This window comes from Antechinus flavipes, chromosome 1 (assembly GCF_016432865.1).
Source record: "Antechinus flavipes isolate AdamAnt ecotype Samford, QLD, Australia chromosome 1, AdamAnt_v2, whole genome shotgun sequence".
In the NCBI taxonomy this organism is placed as follows: domain Eukaryota; kingdom Metazoa; phylum Chordata; class Mammalia; order Dasyuromorphia; family Dasyuridae; genus Antechinus; species Antechinus flavipes.
The window spans coordinates 237,771,620-237,797,244 of NC_067398.1; the positions used below are offsets into that span (position 1 = coordinate 237,771,620).

General features: G+C 33.9%; 1 protein-coding gene across 5 annotated transcripts in view; it reads left to right on the top strand.

Moving 5' to 3' along the window:
• The window catches only part of APC (APC regulator of WNT signaling pathway), a 118,432-nt gene extending 93,281 nt beyond the window's left edge, over nucleotides 1-25,151 (top strand). For all 5 annotated transcript variants that reach the window (XM_051998388.1, XM_051998363.1, XM_051998373.1 and 2 more), the window contains 6 exons: nucleotides 1,844-1,939; nucleotides 7,860-7,999; nucleotides 9,166-9,243; nucleotides 10,446-10,562; nucleotides 15,213-15,427; nucleotides 17,725-25,151. In XM_051998388.1, the coding sequence (XP_051854348.1) occupies nucleotides 1,844-1,939; nucleotides 7,860-7,999; nucleotides 9,166-9,243; nucleotides 10,446-10,562; nucleotides 15,213-15,427; nucleotides 17,725-24,301 (7,223 nt within the window). In that variant the 3' untranslated portion in view covers nucleotides 24,302-25,151. The remainder of the gene's footprint in view (nucleotides 1-1,843; nucleotides 1,940-7,859; nucleotides 8,000-9,165; nucleotides 9,244-10,445; nucleotides 10,563-15,212; nucleotides 15,428-17,724) is intronic.
• Nucleotides 25,152-25,625: the final 474 nt, after the last annotated feature.

The following is a 25,625-nucleotide window of genomic DNA, read 5'->3' on the forward strand; positions in this document are numbered from 1 at the left end:
GATACAATATATGTATGCAGAACCGAACAGTTCTCTTGTTGCACAGGGAGAATTGGATTCAGAAGGTAAAAATAACCTGGGAAGAAAAACAAAAATGCAAATAGTTTATATTCATTTCCCAGTGTTCTTTCTTTGGGTGTAGCTGCTTCTGTCCATCATTGATCAATTGAAACTGAATTAGGTCTCTTTGTCAAAGAAATCCACTTCCATCAGAATACATCTTCATACAGTATCATTGTTGAAGTATATAATGATCTCCTGATTCTGCTCATTTCACTTAGCATCAGTTCATGTAAGTCTCTCCAAGCTTCTCTGTATTCATCCTGTTGGTCATTTCTTACAGAACAATAATATTCCATAACATTCATATGTGGTCTTTGTTTTTAAACCATATTTTAGACTCCTGTAAAGGAGATAATAGTTAAAATTTTAATTGCCAACAGTTGAATAAACTTTTAAAAAAAGAAAGATTATCAAGTAGTTGAGTAACATTAAATATATATGGACAAAGCTGTTTATTCTTTGTTAGAAGCTCAGTGATGCAGCTAAGTATCTCTAGAGTCGGCAGTATGTGTTAGAATACTAGATTTGAAGTCAAGAATAACTTAATTTGAAGCTCATCTTTGATACCAATTCACATACCTCTCTAGATTTGATTCCTCATCTTTCCAACAAACTTTGTTTTTTTTATTTTGTTTCTCCCTTAACTTCATGGTTTACATAGCAGTAAACAGCACAAAAATATGTTAATAAGTAGTAGATATGTATAAGTTAAAAAGAAAAATTCTGTTAAACTACAAGAGTATATATGCATCTCAGTCTATAACTTAGAAAGAAATCCAGGATTAAGTACTAATTCTTAATAGGGAAGACATAACAGGTATTAATTCTTTTTTAAGCTTGTATAGTATGCTAGGGACTCTTATCAAGATGGTATAGAATTTTTCACCATCCTCTGTGGTATTTAATGGTTTTACTTCATAATTAAAATAAATATTGTCAACTGATCTTGTAATTACTATTATACTGAGAATGGCTTTCTCATCTTTATTTCTACAAATACCTTTGTTCCTGTGGTTACTTTGCTGTTTGTATTTTTGATAATGTAGAATTACTGCATCTCTTAAATTAAAAAGTTCTTTTCTTCTTGTACTGGAATTTTGCTCTTCCCTCATCTCAGAGAAATATAGATATAGATTACTATAAACTTGTCAGATATGTGGTCACTGCAACTGTTGGGTTAAGGGTGGGTTCATTTTAGAGTAGAGTTTTAGGGAAAATAGTGTAAAGATAAAAGGCATTAATAAAACTTTGGTTTTAAAAATGAGGCAACGGGGGTGTGTGTGTGTGTGTACATATATATTTTGTCACACTTTTTCACAGATTATTATTGATTACATTTCTATTTGCTTTTTGTGCATTCTCATTTGTAGGTCATTTTTAGAGAAAATAGCCATTCGTTCTTACATGCTTACCAACAATATAATATTCAAAAGCATTTTTTTTAAAAAGCAAATTTTTAAACAATTCTAATTTGAACGATTTTCTACAGAAGTGTTTTGAATATTATTTTTTCTACAAAGAATTTGTCATCTGACGCCTTCAAAAATTTTTTTTCGATTACTGACTTAAGAGTGACTAAAATCGATACTTTTTGCTAACGGCAGATAGAATAGTAATAAGCTTTTTTGTGAAGCCAGGTGTTTTTTTTTTTTTTTAATTTTTGCAATAAAGTTATTTTCAAAAGTACTTTTAAAGGACTTGCTTTTTAACCTGATTACCTCTGATCCCTTTTGATATACTGAAACTTTTATTTTTCACATTAATTTTTTTTCTTTCACAGTGCCAGCTCCTGTTGAACATCAGATCTGTCCAGCTGTATGCGTTCTAATGAAACTTTCATTTGATGAAGAACACAGGCATGCAATGAATGAACTTGGTAAGACAAAAATATCTCTTAATATATAATTGAAGAAGGCACAGAAAAATATTGACTCACCTTTATATCTTCAGATATATTAAATAATACAAAACTACTACTAACTTCTCTTACCAGCTGCTGCTTCCAAACTTATTGTAGTTTCTAATAGATAACAGCTTCCATATCAACAAATTATCACTCAGTTTGAAACTGCACTTAAAAGCTTAAAAAATACAGTAATAAATTTTTCTCTCACTGCCATAATAGGCTGTTTAATGCTAAAGTAGATAGTAAAGATAATTTAAGGAATTTGCCTTGTGCAGAGAATAGCTTTGTTTCCAATACTTACAGTCTGCCTTGTCTCATTAGCTCTGTTCTTGAAGAAATGCCAAAATATGTCATTTGGTTTTACTTCTTCACTACTTTCATGTTAAGTAACTTAGTACATTTAGGAAGGAAACTATTTGATCTGTAAATATATTCAACATTGATTTGATAAAGAAAAATTCAATTGATGATTCAAAAGAAGATTGTTAACTTAGAGTTGTTTATTTTATCATAATGCCTTCTGTTATGTCTATGTTTGTCTAACTAGCTATTTATATATATAAAATACATATATATGTTTTAAATGATTTCATATTAATTTTTATTTAGTTATGTATCATTTTAAATTAAAAGTCCCAATTCTACAAGATGTAGGTGAAAATTTGATTTATTACAAAATAAATGTTTATATTATATCAACAAACCCACCTCACAGATGATGCTTTGGGTATTTATGGGTACAAGAAAAGAGGGGGATGTTTCATGGGAGAAGAAGGCAGTACCCTCGCAAAAGGGAGGAAAAAGCAAAGAGTAGGGGAGAAGGAGCAGGAAAGCTTGGGAACATCAGATCATGAATCAGAATGATGTTTTGCTTATCTGAAAGGGTCACAGCTGAACAGTTTAATCAGACTGAGGTTAAGCTGGCCAGAGCCAGCTTTGTAGCTGACTTGGTTTGAAGGACACTTGAGAGTTTAATAGAGTTCAGTTGCAAAAAAATCACTGTTAAGTTAGTTGAGGGTGTGGGGAGGGAGGCTTCATCTCTGGAAAACAGAGCAACTCAAGAAAACAAATTCAGGGGCCTTTTCACATTATATATGATAAATAGGAACTCAATCATTAGCAGTATTTATTAGGCATCTTCTGTGTGTCAGGCACTCTACTAGGTAATGGAGGTACAGATAAAAGTGAAACAGTCCTGCCATTGAGATAAATACTATTACTAGCCATGCTTCACACTACTTTGCCACCATGCTTCAGCTGACTTCTCCCTTTACCCCTATAGTTTCCCTTCTCTTACTGGTGAGTCCTTCCCAGAACTTTTGTTTAGAGGAGGGGCCTATAAAAACCATCCCTCATTGTCTGTATTATACCACTGAATTCTGGTGTGGTAGCTTCCCTTCTCTACCTTACCAATCCATTCCTTGCCGCCCCCCCCATATGTATACTTTCTGCCCCCTCTCCCCCCCCCCTTCTTTTAAACTCCTTTTGTGCTGTCACCATTAAATATTATCTCTTTGAAGGTAGATCATCTTTATGTACTTTTGCATAGTCACTGTCTTACACATAAAGATTTAATAAATGCTTTGTGACTTGATATTCACTATATCTCAGTTTCTTAAACTGTAGGTTACAATCTATATAGGATCTCATGACTGAATGTGGGGAAGGCCACAAAATCATGACTTCTCATCAGTAAATGTTTGTTTTATAATAACTATATATATATAATATATATACACATACACATACATACATACATATATACATACATACATATATGCATATATGTATGTATGTATGTATATATATGTATATCCAGGGTCATGTAAAAATTTCTCGAAGTAACTATCTGGTTACTTCAAACAATGTGAAGGCCAATTTTGCTGGACTCTAGTCTATAAGAAAGAATAGCAGTATGTTAGAAAGCTGGAAAAGTAGGTTAAACCAGCATGTGAAGGGTTTAAAAAGTCAAATAGAGAAAATAATATTTGATCACAGAGGCAATAAGATATATATATAGATCTGCTATAGTCTGCAAGTCATATAGATCTGCAAGTCATATAGAGGCAATAAGAAACCATTAGGGTTATTGAGTAAGGGAGTCACATTCTCAGATTTGTGTTTTAAGAAAATCTCTTCTGCAACTGGAGGAAATATTTGAAAAAGAAAATTCCAGGCAAGGTAGTAATAAAGATCAACCTAGGATAGTAGTGTGTACTATTTCTCTTTTCAGTGTAATTGTACCTACACCCTGCACTCTACATTGTTTCATTGGTGAGATGAAGTCAGCATGACTCCTCATTAGGCTAATCCAATATAGCCCCTAGTATTTGACTCCTGAACTAGTGGTGAACTGTTAAATTGATCTCAGGATATATAGCAATGTGTGCAAGAGAAATAAACCTTTTAGAAAAAGAATTACTGAGTCTCTAAAATCCCATATTATAGTTTTGTATTACTTTAATTCCTTTTAAAAATATTTCAAAAATTATATATTATCAAAAAAAAAAGTTAACAATATATTGAAAAGAAACTTAGTTCTTTTAAAAGCGTGGCATATTTCTGTGCACACACACAGATAAAGATGAATTACACTCCTCATAATAGAAAAAATACCCACATAAATGGGATGACAGAACTCTCAAAGTATAAAACTAGTTTTATATTATACACACACACGCAGAAACATGCACATGCACCCACACATGCAAGTATACATACATTATAATGCAGTCATACTATATGGCAAAATAAATATTCTTTAGAGATCCATTTCTAAAAATAGATTAAAAATGAGGTTTTTTTCATTATTTTTGAACTAATGATACAGTTAGCAGTAAGTGTTCATTAAGGGCCAGTGAACATTCATTGCTCATTGCAATGAACTAATGGTTATTCCAAAGCAAATAAGATAGTTCCAAGTTCTCAAAAGTTATTTTGTCTAATCTTCATTTGGAACTTATAATATGATTTTTTTCATAGAAACTATTTTTTGGTGGTGGTTAGGTTTCTAAGAGCCAGCCAAAGATTAGCCAAGGTACCTGCAGAACCTAAAGCTTGAATATATATGTGTGTGTGTGTGTGTGCATATTTTATATATTGTATGCATGTATTTATGTATGCATTGCAAAAAGAATACTCTGTTCACAGATCCAATTTAAGGTTCTTCATCAGTCTTAACAGGATTTATAAACTCCTTACCACCATTTGCCATCAGCAGAAGGAAGGACTTACCTAACTCCAAAATCAAAGTAGCAACTCCTGATACAGTGATTTCTGCCAAGACAGAGAATTGGAATGTGATAAAAATTTTAAATGAGTTGTGCTGAGGACATTTCTCAGTTTTGTCTTTTCTTCCTTGCATTCCAGTGATCAGAGCACAGCCACATATTTCCTCACACTTTTTAAAATTTGTTCTAAACTTCTTATTTCAGTGTTATGATTAGGAAACTAGCAGTGAGGGAACCCCATTACCAATGCAAAGAAACCCCTCTCCCATCCCATTAAATAAGAAAAATACCTGTGAATATTCAGCTAGGAGAGACTGTACCTTTAAGAGTATTGCAGCTAAAGAGAATTATAGTTTAAACTGTCTATTAGTGTCCCTAGCTCTGATGACTCTTTCAACCTGGTAATTTAGACTTTTTCAAAATTCTGCTAATGGAACACTCTAGATCTCAATTTTACCTTCAAAACAACCTGGAAGGTGGAATTAAAATCAGGGATGGGATAGATGGGGTTGGGGAGTGTCAAAAGAGAAGAAATAACTGAGATTATCAACATTTATCTTTGTATTGATCTTCATTAGCTTTAAGCAAATCATATTTGCGTAAGAATGGGAAGAAAATTGTTTGATTTTGAGTGACATGTTTGAATGACTGTATACCTGAACCAGCTATTCTAGCTGAGACCTAGGTTGGTGAATTGTGAATTTCTCAGCTAAAGTGGAGGCTGAGATGTTTTGAAATGTAACTACTAAGGAAACCAACACTCATAGTGATGAACAACAAGGGAAAATAAAGGAAGTGGTGGTGGAGCGAATACTGAAAATATAAATATAATTATACTATCCCTTTTACCTATTAACCTCTTAACTCATTAGTTCAACACTCCCCCACTGTGTATTCTCCACCATTAGCTAGACTTGAGCATCCATAGCAGCTTCTTAGATAAAATTCTCTGCCCAACCCTTCCCTGCATAGTATCCATGATTATTCCTCACTCAACATATCCAGTCAGTTGCCATATTTTTTCATTTCTGTCTCTAGAACTTCATTATTCACATGACCACCACTCTAATTTAGACTCTTCACTGCTCACTTGGCCTTTTGAAATAATATTCTGATTGGTCTTTCTGCCTGAAATCTCTATTCATTCTGCCTTATAACTACCAAAATAATTTTCCAATAATACAAGTTTGACTATGTGATTCCCTTATTCAATAAGTTTCAGTGGTTTCCTTTGATTCCATAATTAAATATTATTTCATTTTTATCTAATCCTTTTAAAGATGCATTTTTGTATTTTATAATATGCACAATTATTAGTAATAATAGTGTATGCATAGAATTTATAAATAAGAAAATATATAGATGGAGGAATTCTCAAAAAAATTTTACTGCTGAGGATATGTAAAAGTTTGAAAACTCCTGGACCAAATGTAAAAAGATAGTTTAGGATATTATTCCAATAGTCTGCACGAGAAATAAAGGCCCAAACAATAATGGCTATTTAAAAGGAAAAAAGGTAAAATATAAGATATGTTATTAAGGTACAATCAATAGTATTTGGCAATTTGATTGGTTGTAGGGAATGCAGAAGAGCAAGAAGTCAATAATAACTCCAGTGTTGCAAACCTGAGTGACTAGAAGGGACTTGAGAAATCATCTTTTTCAGTCCTCTTTATTTGCCTAGGGTCACACAAACAGGGAATGCCAAGAACCAGAATTCAGTTCCAAGTATTTTGGGTCTTAAATCCGTTATTCCATGTTGCCTACAGAGAATGACCTAGCATTTATGCCATTGCGAGGTTGACTGAAACAGTTTGTATTGTTTAGCCCATGCCTTCCTAATTTTGTTTTATCTTTTGGCCTTGATAATATACTGGCTTTGTTTCCTTCAGGCAGCAACAGTGACTCCACTTTGGGAGTCAGTGTTGCTCCCAAGTCCCTTTCTCAGTATATACCTGAAAATATTGGAGCTATTTTCTGAGCAGAGTTTGGATTTATTCCCTTCATTGCATTAATCTTTTCTTCTCATTCCTTCAGCCTTAATTTTTTTTTTTTATCTTTTATTTTTTCTCTTGTTGACTTTCTAACAGAAAAAAGCATTGCATTTTCTGAATATTCAGGTTTCCCTGAGCATTCTTCCCTCAGATCATACATAAAAAATTTTAATTATGTCTGGACCTAACTTTGTTTTTTAGGGATAATATTTAACTTCATTTATAAAAATATTCATTATTTTCACCTAGTATTTCTTACATTGAAGCCAGTTTTTTCACCATGTCTGTGGAAAGAACATTGAATTTGGAATCATAAGATCTGGATCTGAATACTCACTTTGATACTTACTATGTGACCTTAAATGAGTCATTTAACATCAATTTCCTTTTCTGTAAAATGCGGGAGTTGGACTATCTGACTTCTAAGGTACTTTCTACTTCTAGATATTTTTATTTGTGATTCTAATGGAAAATTTTAGACTAAAATTTTCATTATTTGAGATTTCCCTACTTCTAAATATTTTTATTTATGATTCTAATGGAAAATTTTAGACTATAATTTTCATTATTTGAGATTTCCCTACTGAATAAAATGATGAAAATCTAATATTAAATAATCATTTTTCACTTGAAATAAATATTTTAATTCTTATTCTTTTAAAATAGGGGGACTACAGGCCATTGCAGAATTATTACAAGTGGACTGTGAAATGTATGGGCTTACCAATGACCACTACAGTGTTACTTTAAGACGATACGCTGGAATGGCCCTGACAAACTTGACTTTTGGAGATGTAGCAAACAAGGTAGGCTTTTATATCATCTGATTTAAAAAAAGTTTCATAGTATTTTATTTTTTCCAATTACATGTAAAGCAATTTTTAACATTCATTTTTAATAAAATTTTGAGTTCCAAATTTTCCCCTTCCCTCTTCCCTAAGATGGTAAACAATTTGATATAGGTTATATATGTGTAATCATGTAAAACCTATTTCCATATTAGTCATGTTGTGAAAGAAGAAACAGTTTGCAAAAGGAAAAAACCCACGAAAAAAAGAAAGTGAAAATAGTATGCTTCGATCTGCATTCAGACTCCATCAGTTCTTTCTCTGGATGTGGATAGCATTTTCCATCACGAGTCTTTTGGAATTGTCTTGGATCGTTGTATTGCTGAGAAGAGTTAAGTCAATCATAGTTGATCATCACACAATGTTCTCCTGGTTCTACTCATTTCACTTTGCATCAATCCTTATAAATCTTTCCACATTTTTCTGAAATCTGCCTGCCTGTCATTTCTTATAGCACTATAGTATTTCATTACATTCATATACTGCAATTGTTCAACCATTCTTCAATTAATGGGCATTCCCCCAATTTCTGATTCTTTGCCAGCACAAAAAAGAGTTGCTATAAATATTTTTGTACATGTAAATCCTTTCCCCTTTTTCAGTTCATATATTTTTAGAGTTATCATGGGATCAGTGTAGTTTCTTATTTTTTGCTGCTTTTAATTTTATATCACTCATTCAATATTAATCAAGACTTCATGTCTCATTCCTTTTATCCCCTTACCCAGCAGTCATATGTCTGATTAAAAACCATTATGTATCCACAATCAATATATATTATCCTCTTTGAAAATATAATTTATAGTGTTCCATTTTTTTAAATACAAGCTACCAACTACACTTTTGAGAATATTGGTGACCCAGGCAAATGTAATAGACACACTACCATATTGGTTACTTTGGTTACTCTTTTCAGGAAACTGCTTTTGACACAGAATGGAAAGAAATATTGTTCAACCCCAGTGAAGAAATGGAGTATGTTAATCCCTTCTGTGCCTACCATGAGGCACTTAATTAAGCTATAGTATTTGAAAATTTCATCTCTAAAAGCAACACATCACATATATGCTAAACATGAGGTTACATGTTTTACTGATTATCTCTTCTTTTCTGCTTATTTTTAGGCTACTCTGTGCTCTATGAAAGGATGTATGCGAGCTCTTGTTGCTCAATTGAAATCTGAAAGTGAAGACTTGCAGCAGGTAACTTCTTATTGAGGAGTCAGTTGTTTGGAGTTGGGGTTTATTTGTTTTTTTATGGATATGGATTCCAAAAATCAAAGTCTTTATTCCAGTGAACTTAAACCCAGGGAACAGCCTCGCTAAAATAGTGCTTGGCATTTTATATTTAAACACAAAAGTTTAACAGAGATTTGATATGATAGCTGTCTTTAAGTATTTTGAGGATAGTCATTTTGGAAGGGTTAAATTTATCCTGTCTTCCTACTGTATGGTAGGAATTGCAAAACTGCAAATTTAGACTTGTTAGCAAGAAAAACTGCTTAACAATGCTTATTTGGTATAAGTTGCCTCAAAAGGTAATAGATTGCACCTCAGTAGTGGCCTTTAAACAAAGACTGGGTATAACCATTTATACTTTCATGGGAATTTTTTTCTTGTTTGATTTAAATGAAATGACCCATTTTGAAATCTCATGATTTTGTGATTTCTTTACTTATTCTTGGAATTAAAAATACTGAACTCAGTATACCAAAACTGAAATAATTATCTCTTCCCTAAAACCAGCGTCTTCTTCATGGCTTCCTGATTTATATTTTTTAAGCACACTTATCCTTTTAGAGACCTACATCTTCTATCTTAGCACTTTTCTTGTCTTTACTCTCCCATCTCTTGGTTTTCCCTAACGTCTGCATCTGCCCACAAAACTCCCCTATTCATTAAAAGTCTAAAAACTTCCTGTTGCCCTAGAATCAAAAACCTCTCTCTCTCTAACTTTTTTAAATTCCTTCCTACTTGTCCTAATTTAGCTTTATATACCATTCACTTTGCTGAAGTCTGCTGTAGTCAACTTGACTTTCTTACAGTTATTTAAATACAACAGTCTCCCATCTCTGTCTTTCCATTGGCTATCCTGTTGCCTTCATGTACTCTTTCCATATTCCCTTTCCTCTTAGAATCTACTTGTTTCCCTCAAAATATTGGTAAGTTCCCCATTCTACCTAAAGCTGTTATTAATAGCCTCGCTGCTAGTGTCCCTCACTCCCCCATTGACTTTGTGTTTATTTTGCATATAATTATTTATCACAATGTCCCCCAATTGAATGGAGACTGTTTTCTTTTTTCTCTTTATATTCCAAATAGGTCCATGATAAATGCTTGTTGATAAGGATCGTCAGATGTGACGAAGCAAATGTTCTTAAATGAATCCGTTGACTATTTTGCAGGTCATTGCAAGTGTTTTAAGGAATTTGTCTTGGCGAGCTGATGTGAACAGTAAAAAGACTCTGCGTGAAGTTGGAAGTGTAAAAGCTCTAATGGAATGTGCTTTGGAAGTTAAAAAGGTATACAATTAGACACTTGGTGTTATAGCATTGAAAAGATTCATTGAAGATTAATTAGTGTTAGCAATGCCACTTGTATAACCCTTTACCTTTCACTGTGTCCAGTCTATTTGTCTCTATTTGAGATCATATCATTCATTACATATAATAGAAGAAGGAAATACATTGATTAAAGATGGTATTAAATGATCTGAATGCCGTGCTTGAGTTTTTTCCCATCTTCCCAAATTTGAAACCCTGATAGGTGGCTATCTTACCTAGAAATCTGAGAAAAATGAATCACACATCCCAGAGAGATATCAGAAACTATTTCTTTTTGATAGGAAACCCTATTTGGGTCAGGGTTTTAAAGGATTTTTCGTCCTGTTTGGAATCAGAATGAAGTCTAGCTAATTGAGTTGATTGGTTCTTTTACCTTTTAAATGATGAAATTCATCATTAATGTAAGTCAAAAAAAAAGGAACAGATGTTCAAATAATAGAATCTGCCATCAATACTATAGTATTACTTTTTGCCAGGTTTGTCATCATTTGTGAACTTCTCATCTGTTTTTTCTTTCTGTTCGTATTCTCTGTCCACATAGCATTCTCCAATGATGATATCCCCTTGTTTCTTTTGTTTCCTGAGACTTTTCCCTCGAGTATATCTTAATATACAGTACTACATTTTGTCATCTTTAGTAGTGTTTTCTAAGTTGTTTCTGACTATGTCATGTGTTTCTAATATGTATAATCATGATTAGGAAGTCAGGTTTTTCATCACATCTTGAGTACATTGCCCAGAAAGACAAAAAAATCCTCTCATCTAAAAAAACTTATCCAGACAACAAATAGCTGCATTGGTATTCCTAGGCAGGAAATAAGCAACCGCCACTGCTCTTCTTGTCGTTCTCTCATTCTTACTGGATGGTCTTTCATCTAGCAATCCTAATGCAGAGAACTGGAAACTCAGCTCAAAGGGAAGGAAGATAAAAGCAAGGAGCTACTAAAGGAATCAGAGCAGCTAAGTGCTCTGATCATGATGCTCAAGAACACTAACCATAGAAATGAAGATAAATACCTGGAAGAGCTGAAGCTGAAGAGCCACAAGCTAGGTGAGGTGGAGCAGCCAGCATCATTGCCTACCTCATCTTGTAGCTGCATTCTATCAAGAGGAAGTTTATGATGAGGTCACTGGATGTTGTACCTTCCAACAGATCTGCCATTGCCTACTACAAACCAGTTTCCCCTAAAGATAAATTTCCCAAAAATGTGAGGACTGAATTAAAAAAAAATCTCTTGGTTCTATTAAATCCAGGATTTAAGGAGATCTACAGAATGGAGTTGGAGAGCTAGAAATTCCTTTTATGAGAGTTACTAGATTCCATGCCTGACCCCACTTCATTTGAACAAGGAGTCTGCCAAGGGGTATCCCATCAAAAAAAAAGGCCTTAGTTATTCCTTCCACTGATTTGGAATGAACTTCAAGTGACCAGCTCAGCTAGGAGAAAGCTGAACGATACACATATTGAGGTGGCCTATTGGATCCATCATGTCACACATCCATAGGCTCATCCTGATATGCAAATGCTAGCAGCAGACCAGGTTAACAAGAACAAAGTTGTAAGTCCTGTGATCAGTACTAGGAAAGAAAATTTCATTAAGTCCCATGCATGCCAAATTTTTTCAGAATCGTTGAATTATTCTTCTTCCCTTTCTTCTTTCTCACCTTTTGCCAAAACAAAAATATAATTGCATTTCTAATGCAGAATATTTTCCAAATGCTGTAGCCAAATACTTGTATATCTAAATGTTTGCTTCTAATTCTGTTGCATTTAATTATAAATGCACATTAGAACAAAAGCACGGGACACAACATTATTGCTCAATCTTAATGCTCCAAATAAATTTGGAACAACATGTATAACTTCCTTATGGTATCCCTTTTAAGTCTTCAGGATCTCCTGAATGTAACAGTTTATAATATCCCTAGTGGAGACATTATTATTTCATGATAAACCTTTCAGAAGCAGCATTGACAACAATGCAGATATATGTATACTTCAAAAGGAACTAAAAATAAGATTGATATTGATCTTCATGTCATTTTGACCCTAATGTGTATTCATATATTTTGTTGCTTTTCATTTAAAATTTTGAACATCCCAACAAACTATATTCTAGAGTTGCTTCAAAAAAAAAAGGCATCTACTTGACAAATATGTTCAGATAGAATATATAAACTACTTTGGAATATATCTAATTACCCTAAAACTTAAACAGCATTGTTCAAAAAGTAATTGTTTTGTTTGTTTTAATAATTTATTTTTTATAATTACACCTAAAGACAATTTTTAACATTCACTTTTAAACAATTTTGAGTTCCTAATTTTCTTCCTTATCTCTCACTTCCCTTAAACAGTAAGCAATTACACATATATATATATGTGCAATCATTTAAAAACATATTCATATTAGCCATGTTTTGAAAAAAGAAACAGACCAAAAGAAAAAACCATGGGGAAAAAAAAAAGGAAGGAAATTAAAATAGTATGTTTTGATCTAAATTCAGCCTCCATCTTTTCTTTCTCTGGATGTGGATAGCATTTTTCATAATTAGTTCTTGGGTATTATCTTGAATCATTCATAATTGATCATCTTCAGTGTTGATGTTACTGTATATAATGTTCACTTGGTCCTGCTCATTTCACTTTGTATCAGTTCCTTTAAGTCTTTCCACATTTTTCATAAATCTATCTATTTATCATTTCTTGTAACACAGTGGTATTCCATCACATTCATATACTACAACTTGTTTAAACATTCTCTAATTGATGGGCATCCTCCTCTCCCCAATTTCCAATTCTTTACTACTACAAAAAAAGCTATAAATGTTTTTTTTTTTTTTAACAAATAAGTCCTTTTTCCCTTTAAAAAGAAATCTATTTGGAATGTAGACTTAGTAATAGTATTGTTGGCTTAATTGCACTTTGGGCATTGTTATTAATTGCTCTCCAGAATACTCAGATCATTTCACAAAACTACCAACGATGCACTAGTATTCCAGTTTTCCTATACTTCCAATACCTTTTCTGCCAATTGGAGTACATTCCTCTAATCAACAGTAATTTCAAACATTTTTTCATATGACTTTTCATATGACTATAGATAGCTTTGATTTCTTTGGCTGAAAACTGACTATATCTTTTGGCCATTTATCAATTGGGGAATGACTTGTATTTTTAATAAGTTTGACTGTTCTCTTTCTATATAAGAGATGAGCCCTTTATCAGAGATACTTGCTATAAAAATTGTTTCTCAGCTTTCTGCTTTTCTTATCTTGGTTGCATTGGGATTTTTGGTGCAAAACTAATATAATCAAACTTATTCATTTTGCATTTCATAATGCTCTGTCTGTCTCATTCGTTCTTTGAAAGATAAGCAACTCCATCCTTCTTTAGCATCAAACTTTTCCTCCATTATATGGCAATCATCCTCCCTCTAACTTCCTGATCCACACTTTTTTCAGATGCTTTTTCTTCAATTTGTTGAAGAAAGCCTTGCTTAAAACTGGATCTGCCTTACCTTCCAAGTGAAGTTTAGAATCTATTTCTGCCATTCAGGGCTCTCCAAAGAATAATGCCACCCTGTTTTCCTAGCTTTGTCTCATATTACGTTTGTATATATTATATTTCAGCCTAACTAAAGAACTAGCAGCCCCCTCACAAGACACAGTATTTTCATGTTATACTCAGTGAGTATAACCTTCACTTCCATCTTTACCTATAAAAATCCAACTTATCTTAAAAATGAATTCCAGTGCCACACAGTTGATGTTAATAATCTTTCCTTTGATCTTCAGTAATAACCTTTCTTGTAATTCTACTGCAGTTATTGGGTACATTTGTGTATTCATAATATCCTTGTTGGTCTTTTATTCCCCCCACTAAATTACAAATTTAGTGACATTATCTTATTTATCTAAAGGGGTCAGGCCTTATCTAAATTTTGAACTTTCCCAACACAGTTTGTTGCACACAGCAAGTTCTTAATAAATTTTAATGCCTATTTATATCTGATTAAATGTTATGAGTAGTTAAATATTAGTAAATATTTATTGAGGGATTGATAGTTATTGAAAAATCTAAGGTCAGTGGTTAGACAAATTTTCACCAGTCATTATAGTCTCTTTGTATACTTAAAATATGGCTGTGAGTACCACAACTTAGCTTGTATTCTTGGTGTATTTTATTATTGTTTTATCAGTTTATATTATTTTCCTGACAACAGTGCTTTCAAGTTTATATGAATACATTTATTATCTTACAATGTTTTATAATTTTAAGCCCTTTATAAGAAATTCCTTTATAGAACTACTTAATGTTTAGATTTCTGTGATCCTTAAGCACTTTAATAATTTTATTTTTCTGGGTTTTTTTAAAAATAAGAATATTCTTGACTTACTGATCTCTTAATTCCCATTCCCCTTTAGTTTTCTATTTAGCTCCTTAAAAATGAATATTTTAAAGGGAAAATACCAAAGGTTTTAAATGTATTCCAAAAGGAAAGGGAAAATTAATGTGAATAAATATCATTCTAAAGAAAATAATTATAAGCTTTAAGGTACAAATTTTATTTCTGATTAGATGTTATGTATTTTATTTCTTTATAGGAATCCACCCTCAAAAGCGTACTGAGTGCCTTATGGAATTTATCAGCACATTGCACTGAAAATAAAGCTGATATCTGTGCTGTTGATGGTGCTCTTGCATTTTTGGTTGGCACACTAACTTACCGGAGCCAAACAAATACTTTAGCCATCATTGAGAGTGGAGGTGGGATATTGCGGAATGTGTCTAGCTTGATAGCCACAAATGAGGAACACAGGTATATAGATAAATAATATTTGTATATATGTGTCCATATTTCAGAATGAATTTAAATAAAAATTTTAATTCACTAGAACAAAGTATATTTATTAGTGATTATTTAAGCATGGTATTAAAAGAATACAAGACTAGCAGTCAAGAAAATGTAAATTTTGCTCCTTGCTCCACAGGGCAAGTCACTTAATCTCAATATCTGTGAGCCTCCATAACTATTAAATGAAATTATATATTTTCAATTGGTCTGCAAACTATAAAATTCTAGGTAAACATGTGGTCTTAATATCATCAAAATTGCTTCTTTATCTAATACTTGTTTAACTGGATGTTTTATAGTTTCAAAGGCTCATAGAACTTGAAAAGATAGAATTAAATTCAGTTTTCATGAGAGGATCTACCCCCAACCTTCAAAAAAGAAGACATTTGCAGCATGTAGTATATAGGAGGAAAAAATATAATGATTAGCACAAAAAAATGGATACTTGACTCTATTAGTAAAGCTTATCAGAGCTGAAAAGATTAATTTTATTGAAAATAGTGGCTCAAATTCTTACTGATGATTTTAATTTTATATAACCTAAATGCTGAATATAATCAGTTAGTGAGACTGCTAGAATGTCAAAATGTTTATTTCAAACTCAAGGAGCACCTAAAAACCTATTATACACTTGGGAAAATGAGGGAAGAAGGAGAAAGGTACAAGGAATGATATGCTTCCAGAGTACAGGAACTTGGAGATTCATTGGTGTGATATATTCTAAATCTAGTATCTGTTTTTTAACTTATTACACTTGAGAGAAAAGACCAGGTTCAGAATAGTCATCTGCTATTCACTGGCTGTGCCAGTAGATCCTCACCAACCAAGTCAAAAGGTCGCTGATTTCGGAAATATTAATATTCATCTGCTTCTTGTTAAAGTGAGAAAGAATAACAAGCCTAGAGTCAATTGTACCAAAGAATGTAGGGCAGGGGTTTCTGGATTTTGTCAGGGAGAGTATCTAGTTGTTCCAAAGAGATTTCTTAAAGAGAGTGACAACTTCTCAAAATGAAGCTAATTTTAATTCAGATTAACATATATATATATATATATATATATACATACACACATATATATACATACATACATATCTGTATGTATGTATGTATATGTATATATGTGTATATAATATCTATATATAAAATGAACATAGATGTTTGTATTCCTATGAACATGTCATTTTATTTGCATATATATATATGTGTGTGTGTGTGTGTGTGTGTATAATACTTTTTTCTTATAATATAGCACTTCTTTGATACCAAAAAGAACAGATCTATAAAATGAAGGAAATGATAATGGTGTTCTGCATCTCTGAAAAAAATTAGGAATTTGTGACTTAAAAATCCTCAGTATATTATAACTCATTGAATTCTTGATACAGCACATATAGAGAGTTGCCTTTCCTTTTTCCACTCTTTCCAAGAAATGCAGATAGCTTAGCCCAGGGGTGCTTTTTAACTCCTTCCCCAACTTTCTTTTTCACCATGCTTTTGGCAGTCTGGTGATATCTGTGAACCCCTTCTCTTAATAATGTTTTAAAATGCATAAAATAAAGTATATATAATATTACAAAGGAAACCAATTATATCCAAATGTAACTTGAAAAATATTTTTAGGGGCAGCTGGATGGTGCAGTGGATAAGAGCACAAGCCCTGAAGTCAGAAAAACTTGAGTTCAAATCCAGCCTTAGACACTTAACACTTCTTAGCTGTGTGATCCTAGGCAAGTCACTTAACCCCAATTGCCCCATCAAAAAAATAATAATAATTTAAAAAAAAAAAAGTCCACACGAAGTTTAGAATCCCTGGTTTATCCTGTGTACAAACATACTTCTCCTCCTTAGCCTATGTAGTAAGAATAATCAACTATATGATTTTGAAGGATCTTCTTGTACTTAAATTTGAAAGAAGTGGTATCTATTAATATAGTAAATAGTATCTACTTTTCAAAAGAAGAAAAATAGGCTTTGAGGAAATGAGGTCAGCTGGTAGAACAGAATGTTTATATTGACTTGTTCTTTGATTTCAGCCTATCTATTCAAGGTTATTTTAAAAGATAGCTTTAGGGGAAAAAAGAAAGCAACTGAAGAGTTGTTGGGTTGTTTTGTTTTTTTTAATTCAGAGATTACTTGGCCTGAAGCAATCAATGTCATTTTTTTAAGAGATGAGTCCCAAACTACAAATTTTGCTTATATTGCTTAATATGTATTATTTAAATTAACCTTAATAATGTTTGCTTTACTCTTTTTTTATTTTAGGCAAATATTGAGAGAAAATAGTTGCTTACAAACCTTGTTGCAGCACTTAAAGTCTCATAGTTTGACAATAGTAAGCAATGCATGTGGAACTTTGTGGAATCTCTCAGCAAGAAACACTAAAGACCAAGAAGCATTATGGGACATGGGGGCAGTTAGTATGCTTAAGAATCTAATTCACTCAAAGCACAAAATGATTGCTATGGGCAGTGCAGCAGCATTGAGGAACCTTATGGCAAACAGACCTGCAAAATATAAGGATGCCAATATTATGTCTCCTGGTTCAAGCTTGCCATCTCTTCATGTCAGAAAGCAAAAAGCACTAGAAGCAGAATTAGATGCTCAACATTTATCTGAGACTTTTGATAATATTGACAATTTAAGTCCCAAGACGTCTCATCGTAATAAACAAAGGCATAAACAAAATTTATATAGTGAATATGCTTTTGATATTAATCGTCATGAGGAGAGTAGGTCAGACAATTTTAATACTGGAAATATGACGGTACTTTCACCATATTTGAATACTACAGTCTTGCCAGCATCTTCTTCATCAAGAACAAATTTGGAAAGCTCTCGATCTGAAAAAGACCGGAGCTTGGACAGAGAACGAGGAATTGGACTAAACACCTTTCATTCAGCAACAGAAAATTCTGGAAATTCTTCAAAAAGAATTGGATTGCAGATCTCTACTGCTACAGCCCAGATTGCTAAAGTCATGGAAGAAGTATCGGGAATTCATGCACAAGAAGATCAAGGTTCAGGATCGTCAACAGAATTACATTGTATAGCAGAAGACAGGAGCACATTGAGAAGAGCATCTGCTACCCTTGCACATTCAAACACTTACAACTTTCCCAAATCAGATAATTCAAATAGAACATGTCCTATGCCTTATGCCAAAATGGAATACAAGAGATCTTCAAATGATAGTTTAAATAGTGTTAGTAGCAGTGATGGCTATGGTAAAAGAGGTCAAATGAAACCCTCTATTGAATCTTATTCTGGGGATGATGAAAGTAAATTTTGTAGTTATGGACAGTATCCTGCTGATTTGGCTCATAAAATTCATAGTGCGAATCATATGGATGATAATGATGAAGAATTAGATACCCCAATAAATTATAGCCTTAAATATTCAGATGAACAGTTAAATTCTGGAAGACAAAGTCCTTCACAGAATGAAAGATGGGCAAGACCAAAACATATAATAGAAGATGAAATCAAACAAAATGAGCAGAGGCAGTCAAGGGGTCAAAATGCATCCTTTTCTGCTTATAGTGAAAATACTGATGACAAACATATCAAGTTTCAGTCCCGTTTTGGACAGCAAGAATGTGTATCTCCATATAGATCAAGGGGAGCCAATGGATCAGAACAAAATAGAGTTAATTCAAATCATGGACTTAATCAGAAAGTTAACCAGTCTTTGTGTCATGAAGATGATTATGATGAAGATAAACCAACCAACTACAGTGAACGTTATTCTGAAGAGGAACAGCATGAGGAAGAAGACAGACCAACAAATTATAGCATAAAATATAATGAAGAAGAACATCATGTAGATCAACCTATTGATTATAGTTTAAAATATACAGCAGATATTACTCCCTCCTCACAGAAGCCATCTTTTTCATTCTCAAAAAGTTCATCTGTACAAAGTAATAAAACAGATCACATCTCTTCAAGTGGTGGGAATACATCAACTGCTTCAGCTAGTACCAAAAGGCAGAATCAGCTTCATCCAAGTTCAGCACAGAGTAGAAGTGGTCAGACTCAGAAGACTGCCTCTTGTAAAGCTACTTCTATTAATCAGGAAACAATACAGACTTACTGTGTGGAAGATACACCAATATGTTTTTCAAGATGTAGTTCATTATCTTCTTTGTCATCTGCTGAAGATGAAATAGGACGGGATCAGACAACTCGTGGGACAGAGACTTCTAATAATCTACAGATAGCCGAACTGAAAGAAAACAGTGGAAGTGTGTCAACTGATGATACAATTAGTGAAGTTCCATCAACATCACAACATATTCGAACCAAAGCCAACAGACTCCAAACTAGTAGTTTATCTCCTTCAGATTCAGCCAGACATAAAGCTGTTGAGTTTTCTTCAGGTGCCAAGTCGCCAGCAAAAAGTGGTGCTCAGACACCTAAAAGTCCCCCAGAGCATTATGTTCAAGAGACTCCACTCATGTTTAGCAGATGTACTTCTGTCAGTTCACTAGATAGTTTTGAGAGTCGTTCAATTGCAAGTTCTGTTCAAAGTGAACCCTGCAGTGGAATGGTAAGTGGCATCATAAGCCCTAGTGACCTTCCAGACAGTCCTGGACAAACTATGCCACCAAGTAGAAGTAAAACCCCACCTCCTGTTCAAGCTGTACAAACTAAGAGAGAGGTAACAAAAAGTAAAGTACCTAACACTGAAAAGAGAGAAAGTGGACCTAGGCAAGCTGCTGTAAATGCTGCAGTTCAGAGAGTCCAGGTGCTACCTGATGCTGACACCTTGTTACATTTTGCAACAGAAAGTACTCCTGATGGATTTTCTTGTTCATCTAGTTTAAGTGCTTTGAGCCTTGATGAACCTTTTATACAGAAAGATGTGGAATTAAGAATAATGCCCCCTGTGCAGGAAAATGACCATGGAAATGAAACCGAGCCAGAGCAATTAGAAGATGTAAGTGAAAATAAGGAGAAAAAGGCAGAGAAACCTACTGAATCTGAGAAAGATATACTGGATGACTCTGATGATGATGATATTGAAATATTAGAAGAATGTATTATTTCTGCTATGCCAACAAAATCTTCACGTAAAGCCAAAAAGCCCTCACAAGCTGCTTCAAAAATACCTCCTCCAGTGGCCAGGAAACCAAGTCAGCTGCCTGTGTACAAACTTCTTCCTTCACAAAACAGATTGCAAGCTCAAAAACATGTTAGTTTTACTCCTGGAGATGATATGCCACGGGTATATTGTGTAGAAGGCACACCTATAAACTTTTCCACAGCTACATCTCTAAGTGATCTCACAATAGAATCACCTCCAAATGAATTGGCCGTTATTGAGAGTACTGGCACAGCAGGAGCACAATTAGAGTTTGAAAAAAGAGATACTATTCCTACAGAAGGCAGAAGTACAGATGACATTCAAACAGGAAAAATTCCGAATATAACTACCTCTGCATTAGATGACAATAAAACAGAAGAAGGTGAAATCCTTGCTGAGTGTATTAATTCAGCTATGCCTAAAGGAAAGAGTCATAAGCCTTTCCGTGTGAAGAAGATAATGGATCAGATTCAACAAGCGTCAACATCTTCATCTGGAAATAGTAAAAGCCCACTAGACAATGAGAAAAAGAAACCTACATCACCAGTAAAGCCAATGCCACAAAGTGTTGAATATCGAACTCGTATAAGAAAAAACGCAGAATCAAAAAATTTGAATGTTGAAAGATCTTACTCAGATAACAAGGACTCAAAGAAACTGAATTTGAAAAACAATCCAAGAGACTTTATTGATAAGCTTCCAAATAATGAAGAGCGTGTGAGAGGAAGCTTTACTTTTGATTCTCCACATCACTATACACCTATTGAGGGAACTCCTTACTGTTTCTCACGAAATGATTCTTTGAGTTCTCTTGACTTCGATGATGATGATGTTGATCTTTCTAGAGAAAAGGCAGAGTTGAAAGGAAAAGAAGCTAAGGAAACAGAAGCTAAAGTTAATAACCATATAGAGCTAACATCAAACCAACAGTCAAGTAATAGAACACAGATTTGTACAAAACAACCAATAGATCGAAATCAGTCTAAACCCTTGCTGCAGAAGCAGTCCACTTTTCCTCAACCATCCAAAGATTTGCCAGACAGAGGAGCAGCCACAGATGAAAAGTTACAGAATTTTGCAATTGAAAATACCCCAGTTTGTTTTTCTCGAAATTCATCTCTCAGTTCTCTCAGTGACATTGACCAGGAAAATAACAATAACAAAGAAAGTGAACCTACTAAACAGACTGAGCCACCTGATTCACAGGTAGAACCAAGTAGACCTCAGACATCAGGTTATGCTCCTAAATCATTCCATGTTGAAGATACCCCAGTGTGTTTTTCAAGAAATAGTTCACTTAGTTCTCTTAGCATAGATTCTGAAGATGACCTTTTGCAGGAATGTATCAGTTCTGCAATGCCAAAAAAGAAAAGGCCATCAAGGTTCAAAGGTGATGATGAAAAACCTAGTCCTAGAAACATGGATGGTATATTAGCAGAAGATTTGACATTAGATTTAAGAGACATACAGAGACCTGATTCAGAACATGGTTTTTCTCCTGATTCAGAAAACTTTGATTGGAAAGCTATTCAAGAAGGTGCAAATTCTATAGTGAGTAGTTTACATCAGGCTGCTGCTGCTGCTTGTTTATCTAGACAAGCTTCATCTGATTCTGATTCCATTCTTTCACTAAAGTCAGGTATTTCTCTTGGATCACCATTTCATCTTACACCTGATCAAGAGGAAAAACCCTTTACGAGTAACAAAGGCCCACGAATTCTAAAGCCAGGTGAAAAAAGTACATTGGAAACTAAAAAAATAGAGTCTGAAAATAAAGGAATCAAAGGAGGAAAGAAAGTTTATAAAAGTTTGATCACTGGAAAAGTTCGTTCTAATTCAGAAGTTTCAAGTCAGTTGAAACAACCCCTGCAAACAAACATGCCTTCAATTTCTCGAGGAAGGACAATGATTCACATTCCAGGAATCCGAAATAGCTCTTCAAGCACAAGTCCAGTTTCGAAAAAGGGACCATCCCTCAAAACCCCAGCTTCCAAAAGTCCCAGTGAGGGCCCAGTATCTAGTACTTCTCCTAGAGGAGGTAAACCAGCAGTGAAATCAGAATTAAGTCCTTTGACGAGGCAGACATCCCAACCAGGTAGTTCAAGTAAAGGACCTTCTAGATCAGGATCTAGAGATTCAACTCCTTCAAGACCATCCCAGCAACCATTGAGTAGACCTATGCAGTCTCCAGGACGAAACTCAATTTCTCCTGGTAGAAATGGAATAAGTCCTCCTAACAAATTATCTCAGTTGCCCCGGACATCATCCCCCAGTACTGCATCAACTAAGTCCTCAGGTTCAGGGAAAATGTCATATACATCTCCAGGAAGACAGATGAGCCAGCAAAACCTTAATAAACAAACAGGTTTGTCCAAGAATACCAGTAATATACCCAGAAGTGAATCTGCCTCCAAAGGACTAAATCAGATAACTAGCAGCAATGGAACTAATAAAAAAGTTGAACTTTCTAGAATGTCTTCGACCAAATCTAGTGGAAGTGAATCTGACAGATCAGAAAGACCTGTTTTGGTACGTCAGTCAACTTTCATCAAAGAAACTCCAAGCCCAACACTGAGAAGAAAATTGGAAGAGTCTGCATCATTTGAATCTTTGTCTTCATCTTCTAGACCAGAATCTCCTACTAGATCCCAGGTACAAACTCCAGTTTTAAGTCCATCTCTTCCTGATATGTCTTCATCTACACATTCATCCGTTCAGACTGGTGGTTGGCGGAAACTCCCACCTAATCTTAATCCTGCTATAGAATTTAATGATGGAAGATCAACAAAACGCCATGATATAGCTCGCTCTCATTCTGAGAGCCCTTCTAGACTTCCAATTAATAGGTCAGGAACTTGGAAACGTGAACACAGTAAGCATTCATCATCACTTCCTCGTGTAAGCACTTGGAGAAGAACTGGAAGTTCCTCTTCAATTCTCTCTGCTTCATCAGAATCCAGTGAAAAGGCAAAAAGTGAAGATGAAAAACATGTGAGCTCATTTCTGGGAACAAAACAAACTAAAGAAAACCAAGGGCCAGCAAAAGGAACTTGGAGAAAAATAAAAGAAAATGAAATGACTCCTACAAGTAGTGTTTCCCAGGTTACTTCCTCAGGTGCTACAAATGGTGCCGATTCAAAGACTTTAATTTATCAAATGGCACCTGCTGTCTCCAAGACAGAAGACGTGTGGGTAAGAATTGAGGATTGTCCCATTAATAACCCTAGATCAGGAAGATCTCCTACTGGAAACACACCCCCAGTGATTGACACTGTTTCAGAGAAAGTTAATTCTAGTAATAAAGATTCAAAAGATAATCAGGGAAAACCAAATGGGGGTAATAGCAGTAGTGCTCCTGCTCGCACTGTAGGCTTAGAAAACCGTCTGAATTCTTTCATTCAGATAGATAGCCCAGACAAAAAGGCTACTGAGACAAAATCGGGACAAGGAAATCTTGTCCCCACACCAGAGACTAGTGAAAGTTCTATTGCTGAGCGTACACCATTCAGTTCTACCAACTCAAGCAAGCACAGTTCACCTAGTGGAACTGTTGCTGCTAGGGTAACACCTTTCAATTACAATCCAAGTCCTAGGAAAAGCAGTGCAGATAACAGTTCAGCCCGCCCATCACAGATCCCTACACCAGTAAATAACAGCACAAAAAAACGAGATTCAAAAACTGAAAACACAGAATCTAGTGGAGCTCAAAGCCCTAAACGCCATTCTGGATCTTATCTGGTAACTTCTGTTTAAAAGAAATAAAATTAAACAAAGAAAATTATGTATTATTTACAACCGTTATATAGAAATTTTGTTTCAAATGAAACTAAAAAATAAGAATTTTGTGTAAATAGGTTGATTCTTGCGAGAGGGTCTTTGTTCTGGAAGCCATATTTAATAGTATACTTTGTCTTCACTGGTCATATTTTGGAGGGACACTTGATAGTTTAGAGGAAAATTGGTAAAGCAAGTATATTTGTACAGAATGTTTTACATGTATTTAAGTAGCATCCCATACCATGATCCTTTAATTATTGCTTGTCTTAAAATAATGAACATTACAGATAGAGGGTACAATATAATTGCTGTGTATCAATCATTTCTAGATTTAAAATGATTAAATTTACATCAGGGAAAAATTGGTATTTATGCAAAAAAAACTTGGTTTAGTATACTCAAGAGTCCATCTAATACAAAAATTAATCATGTGACTGTGAAATTCACAGTAATATGGTTCCAGATGAACAAATTTTCCCAGCTTGCTCTTCTGCATGAATGAAACTGATGGTTCAATTTCTGAAGTAATGATTAACAGTTCTGTGGTCACATAATGTGAATAGATAGGTATGGTGTAAAAATTTACACTAGTTTGTGCTCTTAAAAAAAAAAGAAAATCTGTGTAACAATAAAACCTTGAATGAAATTATTTTACCTGAATTAGATTTTATCTGAAAGTAGGTAGAATTAATTTTTGCTATGCTGTAACTTGTTGTATATTCTGGTATTTGAGGTGAGATGGCTGCTCTTTTATTAATGAGACATGGGTTGTGTCTCAAAAGAAACTAAATGAACAATTTAGAATAAATTATTGCTGTATGTAAAATGTGTGTTACTGAAGTCTGTATTTGAAGGGTCTTACTTCACACTTGCTTAGTCATTTTAAAAGCTTATATGCAGTTTCTTCAAGCCCTATGCATTTAGAGTAAAATTTCTCCTGCTGTAATAAAGCAGCTTGTTAAAGAAAGCTGTATAGATTATGCAGTGGCACTTATTCTTAAGTTTACTATGTTCCTTTGTATGATAACATTTGAAAGTGTCTACCAATGTTTCTTGCTGTTTAATAGTTTTTTCCATTTTTACTGTTTTCTGAAAGGTACTCTTTCATTATAAAGAATCTCTCACTTAAAATAAATTCACTTAGTAGAATTCTGAATTTAAAGAAATCATTAATTTGATTATATATTTATTGTTAAGAAATAATACTTTCCAAACAATAGAAATTGAACAGGAAATGATCGCTGGGGATTCATTTCAGAATCATTTGTGTCTGAAGTCATATCTTTGGCTGGAACATGAA